General features: G+C 49.0%; 6 protein-coding genes across 6 annotated transcripts; 1 reads left to right on the top strand and 5 right to left on the bottom strand.

The window, feature by feature from the left end:
• Positions 1-98: 98 nt before the first annotated feature.
• On the bottom strand, positions 99-2,474 carry MRS44_009791 (uncharacterized protein; the record flags this gene model as incomplete). The annotated part of the gene is made up of 2 exons (XM_046276594.2): positions 99-1,117; positions 1,175-2,474. 2 exons carry the CDS (start codon positions 2,472-2,474, stop codon positions 99-101), a joined length of 2,319 nt encoding a protein of 772 aa, XP_046131776.2.
• Positions 2,475-3,324: 850 nt separating this feature from the next.
• Positions 3,325-5,417, top strand: MRS44_009790 (uncharacterized protein; the record flags this gene model as incomplete). The annotated part of the gene is made up of 11 exons (XM_065620304.1): positions 3,325-3,484; positions 3,525-3,661; positions 3,705-3,778; positions 3,822-3,830; positions 3,874-3,971; positions 4,174-4,553; positions 4,595-4,725; positions 4,766-4,894; positions 4,965-5,160; positions 5,202-5,307; positions 5,350-5,417. The coding sequence occupies 11 exons, from the start codon at positions 3,325-3,327 to the stop codon at positions 5,415-5,417; spliced, it is 1,488 nt and encodes a 495-aa protein (XP_065476077.1).
• An 80-nt stretch (positions 5,418-5,497) lies between these two features.
• On the bottom strand, positions 5,498-6,876 carry MRS44_009789 (uncharacterized protein; the record flags this gene model as incomplete). Its single annotated transcript, XM_046271003.2, has 5 exons — positions 5,498-5,823; positions 5,877-5,949; positions 5,991-6,181; positions 6,223-6,297; positions 6,339-6,876. 5 exons carry the CDS (start codon positions 6,874-6,876, stop codon positions 5,498-5,500), a joined length of 1,203 nt encoding a protein of 400 aa, XP_046131778.2.
• Positions 6,877-7,366: 490 nt separating this feature from the next.
• MRS44_009788 (uncharacterized protein) lies at positions 7,367-9,419 on the bottom strand (the record flags this gene model as incomplete). The annotated part of the gene is made up of 6 exons (XM_065620303.1): positions 7,367-7,718; positions 7,805-8,092; positions 8,136-8,851; positions 8,895-8,990; positions 9,034-9,199; positions 9,244-9,419. The coding sequence occupies 6 exons, from the start codon at positions 9,417-9,419 to the stop codon at positions 7,367-7,369; spliced, it is 1,794 nt and encodes a 597-aa protein (XP_065476076.1).
• A 477-nt stretch (positions 9,420-9,896) lies between these two features.
• Positions 9,897-12,031, bottom strand: MRS44_009787 (uncharacterized protein; the record flags this gene model as incomplete). Its single annotated transcript, XM_046283728.2, has 4 exons — positions 9,897-10,299; positions 10,341-11,497; positions 11,539-11,723; positions 11,767-12,031. 4 exons carry the CDS (start codon positions 12,029-12,031, stop codon positions 9,897-9,899), a joined length of 2,010 nt encoding a protein of 669 aa, XP_046131780.2.
• Positions 12,032-13,484: 1,453 nt separating this feature from the next.
• Positions 13,485-13,922, bottom strand: MRS44_009786 (uncharacterized protein; the record flags this gene model as incomplete). Its single annotated transcript, XM_046283729.2, has 1 exon — positions 13,485-13,922. The coding sequence occupies one exon, from the start codon at positions 13,920-13,922 to the stop codon at positions 13,485-13,487; it is 438 nt and encodes a 145-aa protein (XP_046131781.2).
• Between the last annotated feature and the right edge of the window lie 248 nt (positions 13,923-14,170).

Genomic DNA, 14,170 nt, shown 5'->3' with positions numbered 1-14,170 from the left:
CGTTTAAACTCTCGTAGCCATTCTGCGTTATCGACCGGAGTTTGGTTCCATGGATCGTCACTGAACTGTTAGCCTGGACATAGACTGCTTCAGGAAACTTACTCGTCGTATAAGATCCAGCGTGCTTGGTATTTCAACTCGTCGTCACTCGGAATGTGTCTGTTGGGGTTGTTTTGTGACATTGTAGTGATGACGAATCTCGACAGTTCTCTCTTCAGTCGGCGATAACTGTTGTTGTCATTGATAAAGAATGGAGTGGCTGTTCGGACCTTGTCACGAAGAAGAGCCCTGTCAAGAGAGTCGTGTGACGGCATCTCCTGGTTGATCAAAGGAGACGTCATGTTTGGGATGCCTTCTGATATACCAGGAGACAGGGATCGGTTCTCAAGAGCCATGTCTGTTTCTGTCAGGGGCATCCATGAATTGCTGAGGTTTTGAAGATCCACGTTCATGTCCCCTAGGACAGCACCGTTGACATTGTCGAGGGCTTGATTCTGTGGCCATAAAAGAGCCTGATCATTTAGAGGTGGCGAAGCAACGACAGGGGCTCGCTGCCGTAGAGGTAACAGCCAAGTAGTGGAACTCCAGACCAGTCTCATCAAAAAGTCCAGGAACCGCCTCGAAGGATTGGGAGATGAACTCTCAATGCGATTAAGGGTGTTGCAAGCCTCTTGTTGTAGCTCTGAATCGGATGGAAAGTGTCCTACAGCTGCATGGGCTGCCATATACTGACGTAGCGCAGCCTCGAGTTCGCAATTCTCAAAGATGTTGCCTTTTCCGTTGATCTTGAGCTGACTGAGTCGTGATTCTGCAAGCTGTTTCGTCGGTCGTAGCCTTGCTTGGTTGGCGATTTCTGTGCAGGACATGAATATATCCCATAACCACGACGGAGCAGAAGAAGCTGGGTTTGGAGAGATGATTTCTGCGCCGAGAATGACTGAACATCCTTCAAAGTGAAGCTCTGGGTCTTGAGGTAGACTGCCGAATGCGTGAAACGTGTTGCGCATGTAATACTCCAATTCAAGCTTGATCAACTCGTAGGCACTTGTTGGCGTATCTGCTGGTCCCTTTGTTGCAGCAAACGGAAGCGGAGAGTTCCGTTCATGGTGAATAAGGTCTGATGGTCAGCATGGACGGAGGAAGCAAGCGAGGTGTCCACATGAAGACGACTTACATGGAGGCATCGCGTTGTCGATCCTGTCAATAATCTTGGTATCAAACCCCCAATCTCCCTTCCAGTGCTCCATTGTGCTTCCGGCCTTGAAATGGTCTGCTAAATGATCAACTCGGCTGGCCCATGTCATGAGATTGATCCCACAGAAGCCACAGCGAGAGCGAATCTCTTGTGTCATGACTTTCCACTCGTCCATTGGCCATTTTAGAAACTTGGATGCATGGACTAGTCTCAAATGTTGCTGAAGATGATCCTTTCGATGATATGTTCGCTCCTCAATTGGTCGTTCAATGCAGGCGCTTTGGTTGTGTCCGTCCAGATGAGTCTTGTCTGGGTTTTTGATGCCACAAAACACGCATAGCAGCCCTTCCTCAGGATGAATCGCTGTTGGGCCTTTTGGAGAGCAGACCCAGTTCTCTAGAGACAGATGCAGAGACTTTTCATGCCGCTGCCAGTCGTACTTTGTCTTGAAGGTTTCGGTGCAAAAGGTACACTGATATGTGTTCTGAGCCTGCAAAAGATTTGTCCTGACTTCTTGACGTCTTATCCTGGCTCTTCGCCGTCGACTGTGGCGTCTCTGGAATAAGTCGAAGGACGTAGAGGATTGACGCGATGGATGAGAGTGAGCCGAACTGCAGGAACCAGAATCACGACTTGAACCAGACGTTCCCGTGCTGCTGACAGACGAAGCATTGCTTCGGGACTTTATGCGACCATGTGGACGTCCAGAAAAGGCTGCGACAGCGCGAGAGATATCGTGAACGGTGGCTGCTTCGTGTTCGGGTGGTGAATTCTCCCATCGTTGTAGAGGATTCATATGCTCGAATGGTGCTGGCGTTGGTCGTCGACGAGGTGTATCGATAGGTGTCTGATGTCCTGAAGAATGTCCTTCTTCATCATTCCGAAACATTGGAGATGCAGGCCTTGAAAGATGAGCCTTGGCTCTCCGTCTGGTGTTTGCAAACCAGTTTGTAATCTGCTGACGACCTAGACCGGTCTGATTCTGTAGATTCTGGATATCTTCAACCGTGGGATAAGGATGACGCTCATGACTTGCAAACCAATTTCTCAAGATCTTGACAGCCTCTGAGGAGAAGCGATTGCCAATCTTTGGTGGCGCAGTCGACGTTTGGAGTATGCTGGGAGAGACTGTCTCTTCCTGGCCATACTCTGGCAGACCAACGTCGAGAAGAGGCAGTGAAAAGTCGGCACTTGTATCAGGACTTGTACCTAGTGACCTGGAAATGGCCCTATAGGTCTCCTCCCACTCTTGGTCCGCCATGATGAGTTGCTCTTCCATGATGTCGAGAGGGGATCAAAGGTCATGGGACGCGGAAAAGACTCGGAACATGTCGAGAAAGGGCGGAGATCCACAATTGAGTTTTGATGAGGTAATTACATTGGCTGATGAGGTCACGGGGTAACGTTTGAGGAGAACGGTTATTGTCTTTGAGGAGGACAATGGTTATGGACAATGGTTATGGAAGAGAGGAGTAAGTCAAGGGAGGAACTGTATGTGGTAGTCTGGTAGATAAGATAGTGGTCGCATGTACGCCCGCAGCGGAAATAATGTTTCAGACCGGGGTGCGCCGATGGGTCTGATTGCAGCACTGACGATTTATGCATGTGATTGATAGTTATGCTTTGTTTATGCTATGCATTATATTCATAACTGAATCATCTACGGTTTGTGTCTCAAGAGTTGTGTTCTCGGAGGCATCATGTTGCAGATGAGATAGGTATGCTTGGTAGTCATCATGTATGCCAATTAATGCTCCTATAATTGAGACTTTATTTATCCAGAGAAGTTATGGTTCCTGATTTATAAGGAATGGTTGTATCAAGGTTCCTGGTTAGAGCCAGTCCCCTGTGACCTCCTTTCAGCCCTCACTAGGCCAACTTAACCTGCGACTCTGCCCCTCTAGCTCTTGACAATTCCTGTAATTAATATCTCAGATCTAATGAGCATCCTCGTATCGATAAGCTCTCTCCCATCATCATTCGTCCCCTGGTGCAGAAACTGGTGGGGCGTCGATGATGTGCTTTCGACTAGAATCACATCACGCCTAATTCGGATCGGCAATTGAGTTGAAAACCTCTGACTGAACTTGAACTGTTCAACATTCCACTGAAACTGACTGTGCCACAAGATGACAGCCACGGCCAATGATACAGAGTCGTCCCGACTTCTGCCCGCTGAGCGAAATGGATATGGCTCAGCTTCAGACTGTGAAAGCGCTCCTCAGCCGGAAGAGCCGAAGCCTTATAGCCATGCCTTTATCGCCAGGGTTGTGATTGCCTTGCTCATTGGTATGTTTCTACCTGCAGTTTGTTCTAGCTAACAGTTCAGGTGTCTTTACTTCAAACGCCGACGGTTCACTGGTCCTCGCAACTCATCCTGTGATTGCATCCGAGTTTGGAGACTTGGCAGACTCTAGCTGGCTTTTTATCAGCTTTATGTTGGCTGGTGCAGCTTCACAGACAGTAGTAAGTAGCAGAATTGACTGCGTGAGCATTGCTAAGGTTGTAGTACGGCAAACTCAGCGATATCTTTGGCCGAAAAGCCATCTTGATGTTCTGTTATGGACTCTTTGCTCTTGGATGGTAAGTTTCCTCTACGCCAATTGACTCGTTCTGACCGTAATAGTGCTCTGGTGTAAGTTTACCACTCGAATCGTGATCATTTCTCACATAAATAGGGGCATTGGCCAGTCTATGTGGCAGGTAATTCTGGGACGCGTCATTTCTGGATCCGGAGGCGCTGGAATGACTGCTATGGCCTCAGTGATCATCGCAGGTATGTTAATCAACAGACGATAGACCAAGCTGACCAGGTAGATCTCGCTCCCCTGAGAGAAGTTGCTTCTTGGCAAAGCTACATGAATGTGATTGCCACGGTTGGCCGAAGCATCGGAGGCCCTCTTGGAGGCTTGTTGGCTGACACAATTGGCTGGAGATGGTAATTAAAAGCACCCTGCCCAGAAGGCTAAACTAACAAGTCAGGTCATTCCTTGGTCAAGCCCCTATCTTTGCCGCATCCATGGTCATCTGTGGATTACTTCTCCCTTCCACGTCGCACGACACCCAAGAAAGTTCAATCGGTAGCCGCCTTGCTAGGATTGATGCACTGGGGGCCCTCTTACTTGGCGCTACTGTCCTCTCTCTGATGATGCCCCTGGAAATTGGAGGTCAGAAAATACCTTGGAGTCACCCAATTATCTTTGCCCTATTTGCAGCCGGCATTGTCCTCGCTGTTGCCTTTGTACTCGTCGAGTCACGCTGGGCTAAGGAACCGATATTTCCTCTTCGACTCCTTCGGAATGCACAGGTTACAAAGTCGTATCTGATGGTTGCAGCTCAGGCTGGAGCACAGCTTGCAGTAAGTTTCCACTCTCATTAATGGCTATGCTGACAGGTTAGATGATGTACACCGTTCCTATTTACTTCCAAGTCACACAACGTGTCTCGAGCACCATTGCAGGAGCCCATCTCTTTCCAGCAGTAATTGGAAACACAATTGGAGGAATTGCTGCAGGTATCATCATCAACAGGTAAGTTCCAGACTCCAGCAGCAACTGCAATTATTAACAGTCGCAGAACCGGCCGGTACAAGGCTCTCCTTGTGTTTGCTGCCATATCCTCCATCACTGGCTACACATTGATGCTTCTACGATGGCATGGACACACTAGCTGGGCAGAATCGCTCTATGTTTTCCCAGGGTAAGTGTTTCGACTCTCAACAAGCAAAGCTGACCCTTGCAGTGGCTTGGGGAAATGGTATTGCCTTTAGTGCTGGTTTCATTTCCCTGCAAGCCTCGATCGACCCCAAGGACAAGGCTGCTGCCGCTGCAGGCCTGTTTATGACGACTACCTTGGGAACTATTATTGGCATGGCAGGCACCAGTGCAATTATTCAAGGATATCTGAGGTATAGCGTGCAGTTGGACCTGACCAGACTTGGCATGTCCCAAGCAGAGATTTCCGAGGTAGGTTGATAGACGTTTTATTGGCTCTGCTAACTTGTTAGATCATCCGCAAAGCTTCAGAGAGCGTCTCCTACATTGAGCATGCAACCGGGGCAGTTCAAAAGGTCCTCATTGAGGGATATGTCAAGGGAATTGAATATGGTCATGGTAGGTCTTCTTCCAGGTGTCTGGACATAGCTAACAGTCCAGGTCTTTCGATTGTATTTGCTGGCATTACGCTCATCACTGCGTCACTTCTCAAGGAACGGAAGCTATAGACACGCGGCGACTGAGTTAGGAACGGAGATCTTAAAGGAGAATAGATGTATGTCGATGCTTTTATCGTCCGACTGCCTGACTAGTAAGGGTATGCAGCTTCAGCCACCTTTTCAAGAAGACCCGACTCCTTCTGAAGCTGGTCCTGCTCATGCAAATAAGGAAGAAGAATGCCCGCCCAATGATGCTTTCCCTTGTACTTTGACGTCTCTTCATCCCATTCTTCAATCGCTTCGGCCAGTCTACCTGGGACGTGTGGTTCTTTGGCAATTGTAGTGATCGGCTCGAAGTAGGTTCGGACCGTAAACAGGAGCGCCTTGGATCGAGGGAGTCGTCGAAGAGACTGTCTTTCGGATCGGAAGTAGAGGTCTTCGATGGTCAAGCCAACGTCGTTTGCCGTTTCCCAAGCTGAGGGTGTCAGGGGGCACGATTCAGGGGTATGATTAAGGGGGACAGCTTACATGCAACTTCGTTTCCGTCTTGATTTCCCATTCTGTGAGACCAATGGAGTCCGTCGTCAAGTTGAATAAAGAACTAACTGGTCAGCTTTGTCTAATCGCCTGCAGGTTACTTACATTGTTCCGGATCACTGCCTTCTCTGGGAGCATGCTCTTGAAGAACCGATTCATCGACTTTTGGAGCTTTGCCTGGTAATGAGGAACTCCAGCTTCAATGTGAAGGGTATCAAGAGACATGTTGAACTTTTCTCTTAGCCGCCAGAAGCCGGGTAGACAAACAGCTCCGGCGTCGAGGTGGTATTGGCCATCTACGGGATTAGCTGAGTCAATGAAAAAAGGAGTGACTTACCATCATTCTCGACCATAATGATGAGATCATCTTGTACCAACTTGGCCGCAATCGTCATGGCATCGGTTGGGTTGGCTATCTTGTTAGTCAAGTCAAAAAAGGGGCTCCCTACTTACCAGCCGGATAGTTGAACATTTCTCCAGTTAGAGTATTGTGCAAAACACCCCCTTTGAGCTGAAAGATCTTTGGATAGCGAGCAGTCAAGTAACTGGCCAGCTCCTCTAAGACTTCAAAGCAGGCATCTCGAGTCACGGCGTTGTCGACATATTGAACATGGGCCTTGAGGTCTTTTTCAAGCTCGGATACTTTGGTGTCGTGGAACCAGAGGAAGTTGGAGTCCATCTCGATCCAGCTATCCCAGTCGAGTTTCCTGATTCCCATGGTGATGTGGTTTTTGCCATGACGGAATGGACGATACAGTTGAGGTTTGGTGCTGTCCAGATCAAAGTCGGGAAGAGGCTTCGGCGTGGGAGTTTTGAAGACATCAGGCTCAGGAGTCACTGACTGGTTAGCAGTGGCAAGAGAGAGGGAAATGAACATACCGGATTTGCTCTGGAACTTGTAGGAGTAGAGCAGCCAACATGCGCCAATGGCCAGAAAGGCGACCAAGGCCACATCCGGGCGCAGTCCCAGTGATTCAAGGAGCGAAGGCATAGTTGACGGTGTTCGATACGATACTTGGTGTCCTCTGAAAAGGAAGTGCTCTGATCAATGTGAGGTTCAAGATGGGCCGTTTAAGTACATCGATGTCGATATGAAAAGTGCAAGAGTTTCGGACAACCAAGGCGGTCCCAAAACCTTCCTTAACAGCCACAAACAACCGACATGCTGGCTAACCCGGATCAGGTAACTAGATTGACCACATCCGAGATATGGGTGGTCTCGTGACTTCTCCGCACAACGTAACCCCGCGTATTTTGTCTCTTTCAGTGTAATACTCATGTATAAGAGCTATCTAATTGGTCCAACTTTGTTCGATGAAGTCAGACTGTGAGAACTGTTCAAACATCGGCACTTAGGCCAGCTTGGCAAGTTGTTTATAGCATCAAGGCTGGCAAGCTTACAAAACCGCTCTCTAACCTCGGTAGCTATATTGGGCATTTGGTGCAGCTGTAACACGCGGTGAGCAAGATGCAGCTCTTATTTAACTCTTCTCCGTCACAGTGTTTTGTCCAGCAGAGAGTCCTTGCCCCGCCGCAGCAAGCTGCTGCTCAGCGACCTCATTTCGCTTCTCATCCTCCTTCTCCAACTTGACATTCCGGAAGAAGAACATGATGATCAGAAGAGGAATGGAAAGCGAAAGCGACCCAATCGCAAGTGTCTGCTGTGTCAGGCGGTAACTGAGATTGATGGCATCTCTAGTTGCGGTGCCCGGCTCGTAGCTCTGCGCCGCCACAATGGAACGGAAGATGGCGGTACTGTTTGCCTTGTCAACCTCTGGGAGATTCGCAGCGAGCCTTCGGGGCAAAAGAGTGTTCCAGAGAGCACCACCAATACTAGTATGTGTTAGTTATGTCACGAAGAGAGCGAGACAACTTGCCTGTTGCCAACATTGGCACCAAATCCAGACGAAGAGAGAAACATGGCCGTTGCAATGCCAATCTCGTGATCCGGAACCGCAGCCTGCAGAGCGACTTGAAGTGGTACCTGAGCAAAACCACGACCAAGGCCAAGCAGCACCTGTCCAGTGGTAAGAGCTGCTTCGTTGGCGACTCGAGCTCCATCAATGTTGGTGAAGTAGATTGGCAGTCCGTTGGCTAGAGCAACCATTAAGAAGCCGAGGACGATAAACGGCTTGGTATGCTTGACGAATCTGATGGCCAGACCAATGACAAGACCACCGAGGTTCAAGGCAACCCTTCTAGCGTTGCTGTACAGGTTAGATCAAATTCTCTATGTGTGAGAAGACTTACTCGATGCGGACTGCATGCCCAGGCGAGTAACCTCCAGCCACTTGTAGAAAGCTTGGTGCAAACGTCCTATAAGTTGAATCCGACATGGCAATAATGCAAACAGAAACACAAGCAAGTATGACATTGCGGTTCTTGATCATACGGAACGGAACAATAGGCTTCTTTGCATATCGTCCGTCCCAGATCAAGAAGCCAACAAACGTCAATACTCCCACGACCAGAAGCACGATAGACGACGGCTCGGTCCACCGCTCAGTGTTTCTCCTCCCTGTGATAGAAAGCGGCAATAGAGTCATTGCAAGACCAGCGAGCAACAGAAATGCACCGACAATGTCCAGCTGAACGAAAAGAACCTGGCGGACCTTTGTTGGCCAGGATGCACCCTCTGGGATCTCGGAAGCAGCACGGAGTGAAACTCGCTTATAGTAGATGCCCTTCTTGCGAGCTCGGAACTCCATAAACACCATGATAGCGATGGTTGGGAGTGCGCAGAAGGGCATAATGGCAGCCCACATACCGAATCCCCAACGCCATGATGATTTCAGCAGCATGTGTTCACCAAGATATGTGCCGGCGTACAAGGTCGGGATGGCGGCCAGTGACTCGGGCAGCGTAAAGAGAAAACCTCTGTTCATGAGGGAAGTGACTTCGGCGATGAATATTTGCTCGGTAATGGTCCACCAAGTATCGCCAAACGACTCAAAGATACCTCCGGCCTGAGGATATTAGATTTGAAGGGTAGAAGAACTGTAAACTTACGAGATATGTCTCTACGTTGTGGCACGCAGCGTAGAGGACGTTTGCTAGGGCCATGCTCATCACCGACCCTGCGAATCCTTGCGGTCGTCCAATGTGCTAATCCATTAGCCTGGCGTTACTGTCTTCGGATGCTACTTACATCTGCAACTTTGGCCAATAGAGGATACGCAACAATCCTAACAATGCCGTGAATGATGTTGGCCGTGGCAATGAGGGAATGGCCCTTGAAATGGCTCGTGGCGTAGGGATCATAGACGCCCGCAGAAGAAGCAGCGAAGATCATGGCAAAGTTCATGACAAAGAGACTGAGCAGAGTTAGCGTGGCTTCTTGCGAGTGCATCCGACTCACCCAGCAAAAGCGACGATGAGTGGGGATTTCGTCCAGATCTTGCGGATAGCTTCTGTAGGAGGTGCTGCATGGTGCATTTGATCTTCGGAGTCGATTTCAACCTTCTCTGTTGCGCGTCCGCCACCGCCCAATGGCTCCCGCGGAGCGGGCATAATATCGTTCCTTTGTTCAGACATTGCGAGTGGTTTGTAGATCCAAATCTGCTTGGGGTTCCAGGATTTAAATGCACCGACAGGCTGGGACCCCCATGCCAAGCTGTGTCATGAGACGGACTAGACATTAATCTACTCTGAAAACTGTCTAGATCACCATCGCGGGTGGCTTGGCGGGAAAGACGCTTCGTATTTCTCATCGAGATTATCTTATCAGATCTTTGTGATTTGCTCGGCAGAAAGGCCAAGCATTGGCGCTCCAAATCTCTTCCTTTCATGGTTAGTGGCCGATGACGTAGTACTCGGTTATGAAGAGGATCTTCTGAGTTTGGGTATAAGCCCGTTGAGCGTTGACGGTTAATAGCTCAAGCCAGTGTGCTGGACGGATAATTATAAACCTCCCGTCTAGCCTCTGGAATAGCTTGTCAAATATCACAGTTCTGCACCGACAAAGGCTCGTAGCAACACCATTGTCTTTCCATGTAATATTCAAGTCTAGAGCTACACAACTGTCCCAGTTTTGACCGTTCTGATAGCCCCCTCTTTGTACAATGCCTCAACAATATCCAGAATGACAAAATCACATCCCTTGGCAGCCATAATGTCAACTGCCAGTGGTAGACTCTGGTTCTTCAGGGTCGAGTTGGAAAAGTTTACCCCTCCCAAGTCAAAGCTTCCAAGGGTGATGGCGTAATCGGGAAGACCGGCAAGAGATGCAAGGCGACCGGGGGAAACGGACTCATCGGAGTCGTCATCGTTATCTCCAAGGGCTTCCAAGGAAAGCTTACAGGCTTCAGGGGTTCCAAGAGTAGTATTGCAGTTGATAGTCTTGTTCAACTGGAGAATTGCCGCCTGCTGGTTGGAGATTATGTCGGCCAAGTGCGAAATGTAGGGATTGGAAGTGCTGAGAAGTTTAGCGATGTCAGTACAAGAGAGGTGTCTTACTCTTTGGAGACGTCTGGCTTGTAATTTGCCAATGGGGTCCAAAAGTAGACGTAGACAGCGGTTGAGCACGTCTCTTTGTCATGAGACAAGAAATGCTTCGCGGCCCAGTCCTCAACCATCTTCTTGGACTCGAGATCTTGACGGTGTGTCTCCTCAGTCATTGTCTTGTTCGCCATCAACCAGCCGCTTCGAATGTGGGGGACCACGTGAGGGAATTCTCCATTGTGAGAAGCCTTGTATTTCTTCACGTAGCCCTTTCCAAACTTGTTCCACTGCTCGTATCGAGTCAGGTTCCGGTAGACGAAACTAGTAATGTCTGAAAGGGAGTCATCCGGGTCTGGCCCTGACTTGTCCCATGCCTTGTCAAGAGAGAAAGTTTTGACTTCAGCTGACAAGAGCTTGGTCAAGGCGTCGAGGAAGTTTTGGGCAGCCTCAGAAACCTCCAAAAAGTAATCTTGCAAGTTGGATATCGTCGCCTTGCTTTTTGGATTGAGATAAATGGTCTTTGGGTACTTGTGGTACTCTTTTGTTTCGGAGTAGAGAACTCGGTTGATCTTGGACCATAGAAGGGGATCTCGAGCAAGGATTCCAGAGGTATCCATTGCTGTTGACAGAGGAAGTGCGCCGGTAAGGTCCACAGCCCCATGGGTTGGTCGATTCCCGTGAACACCATTGACCGCGGCTGGTCCCCTGATACTGCCACCTGTATCGCTCCCCATAGTAGCATCAAGCCAATCATAAGAAGCTACAGCTGCAGCTGAACCTCCAGAGCTGTCACTTGGCGAGTTGTACCCGTCGCCACGGGGATTGAACGGTAGAAGGTAATCGATGTGTTCCGTCACGTAAATGCCTGCAAATGCAAACTCGGACATCTTGTTCTTACCAATGACAACCGCACCAGCGTCGACTAGTCTCTGAACCGCAAAGGCTGTCTCGTTTTTGATATCGCTGATTTCATATAATGCTCGGTTGCCGCCGCTTGTTTTGAGGCCCTTGAGATCGTAGAGATCTTTAACAGAGATTCTCACTCCGGCAAGGGGTTTCTCGGGTGTCGGGGTAAAGTAGAGTCGAGAGGGAACTGCAATGGTAAGCCCTCCAGCAGAGAAGCTCCCAGCGCGGAGAGGATGATGCGTTCCTGAAGGATCTTGATAAGAAGCCTAATATGTTAGCGAGGAAGACACTTGGAGGGTTAGAATACCTGAATGAAAGCCTGGTTTGTGTCCGCGTAAAGTCGATAAGCCTGATACACGTTTCCAGTAGCCGTGTGAACAAAGTACGGTCCAGGAGGAGCGGTCTCTGAGTAAAAGACAGCCGAGGTATTGTAGTCAGGGGGTAAATCCTTGACCCAATCGTTTGTCATGTTTGTGCACTTGACACAGATGACTGTGACTGTTAGCATGAATGGATAAATGGTGTTGAAGCTTACCCTCAGCAAAAGATGTTGTCCACACGTCATCTTTCTCATACTCGACCAGCGCCGAGGCAACGCTGGCTGCATCGACTGTGTCATTCAGGTGAACAACAGTCAGAGGGACAAACTCGTCTGTTCCAGTGTTGTAGTCCCATGATTCAAGTTTCCAGGACGCTGTAGGAGGGACAAAGTATTCATGATTTCCCAGTTGAATCTGCCTCGACACTGAGAGTGCCGATGCAACAGCAGCAAAGATGGCATGAACCAAAAAGAACGCCATTGAAGCCAAGAATACCCAAAACAAATGGCATGTGGCGGGATCTTATGAAACAGCGCCTTGTTTTCAGGCGTGTCTTTGAACTCGATGGCGGCCCATCATGAAATTATTGAGGCATTCCAATTTCAGCTTCACCGTAGAGTCGAAATTCACTGCTACCTCACCGGTAGCAACGCTGTGACCCCGATGGCTTATGTGAGGGCGATCATATCGATAAGTGATGGTAGCCACGGTCAAAGCTCAAGATATCAACAAAACATCCACACGTGGCGTATCAAGCTTTTCTGGCACCGCCTGACTGCGGACCACGATGGTGCTGGTAGTGCAGGTGTAAAACTTGATATGCGACGTTTTCTCTCGGCTGCAACGCCAGACTGCGCCTCAACGGTCTTTAATATTAATCTGATGATAACTTGGTGACGATATTTCACCGAAGAATGCAAAGAGACTGCTCTCAAACAAGTTAGCTTCAGGGGATTCGTCAATGCGTAAGTTTAGAGGCAATCAACTTGCCGGCTTCCGTATGCAGGCACATTCGCGTAAAGTTCAAGTTATTTTTGTTTCAGACGCGTATTACAAGCCACATTGTTTACGCGTTTTGAGACTCGGGCTCAACAAATACGCGTTTATTGGTTCAATCATGATCTGACAAATTCTTCTTTTATCAATTTACTCAAAATCGGGGGGTATAGGCACAATTAATGTCACGGCGAAGCTTTGTCTTCCGTGTCCAATTCATCTCAAGCCCTTACCGGTTTATTCTCAAGAACCATTGTTTCAACGGCCGTTACACTTTGCAGTAGGCTGCAGCAACTGGGTCTCAATTTTACAAATAGCAGCTCGCTGCAATTCCTTAGAAAGCTGAAGTAATCATCTCTTAGTTCATCCACAGCCGTTTCAGGTACGTACCCAGATTGAAGTCCGAATAACCTCATCTGCCTCGCTACGTACCCTAAGCCTAGTCATGTGAAGCTCCCCTTTTCGCCAAATGCGGAAATCCTAGAATCTCTCATTGGCCCGAGATTTAAGCTTGAATTTGCCCTATTCGAAGTGGAAGGAACGAGCTTGGTTCAGACAACGCCTGAATTCATGATATGTACTTCTATCGATATATACCAGCTTTTGTGGGCATGCCAGGCCCGGAATATTAGATTAACATACTTGTGTACAAGCCCACCTAACCAACACCATAAAACACCCGCAGTTGACCGTCCGAACCTCACTCAGCATCAGGAAACTTTGAAGGCTCTTTCCAGGACTCAGGGGCTTTGCAAAGGTGTAATTCCTTCCCCTGGGCCTTGTATGCCACTCTGTTGCTGCAATTCTGACAAAACTGCTCAATATCGAAAGACCACCCGGCTACATAAGGAGCAGCCACTCCACAGACCGTGGTAAATAACAGAAGAACCGCTTGTAGACTGAGAGGTCAGCTTCGCTCTCAAACTTGCCAGGAAACTCACTGTGTGGCGTTTGACGGCTTCTTGCTGACACGCGTCTCGGTACGTCGATGACAGAACGGACAATCGATCGACTCGGGTTGATCTCCAAGCATGTGTAAAGGTGTAACTGTTCGGGGTGTGACCGATCGAGGCGTGATTGACATGACTTCTAGACTTGATACATATTCGATACGATCGTCCGGTGTCTCCAAAACTGGAGGCTCGACTCTGACAACTGCGTTTGAAACGACCTCTGGAAGACAGTCGTCATTGATCCCGCGACTACTCTCGTTTTCGATCGGTTGGCGTTCGTGTTCGACCCCAGGCTTTGCTGTAAAAGTATCTGCGGATGGAGGTATCGGCGTTCCCAGTGGCGAAACAGTCACCTGGGCTAAAGGATTGTATCGTTCCGACATTGGAGAAACAGCAAACCCATCCGAGGTGAGGGCAGACATGGTCGCCTCGGAATAGGTTGGCGGAGGTTGAGGACTACCAAGTCAGCGAGTGTCATTATCGGAGAAATGGAAGTACCTTAGGGTTCTTTCAGGATCCATTTTGCAGGTTGCAGAAGGAAAAACAGTCTAAGATGGGGGACAGCCATTTAAGACCTGATCTGCGGGCCCAGGCTGGTCGTGTAGGAGATGAGATAAGGGATGGTCATTATAAATCCACGGACATCGGAAGAGTCCGAGATGTACTAAAT

Source organism: Fusarium solani, assembly GCF_023522795.1.
Source record: "Fusarium solani strain SB1 chromosome Unknown bctg00000006, whole genome shotgun sequence".
Classification (NCBI taxonomy): domain Eukaryota; kingdom Fungi; phylum Ascomycota; class Sordariomycetes; order Hypocreales; family Nectriaceae; genus Fusarium; species Fusarium solani.
This window is presented reverse-complemented; position numbering and strand designations above follow the sequence as displayed.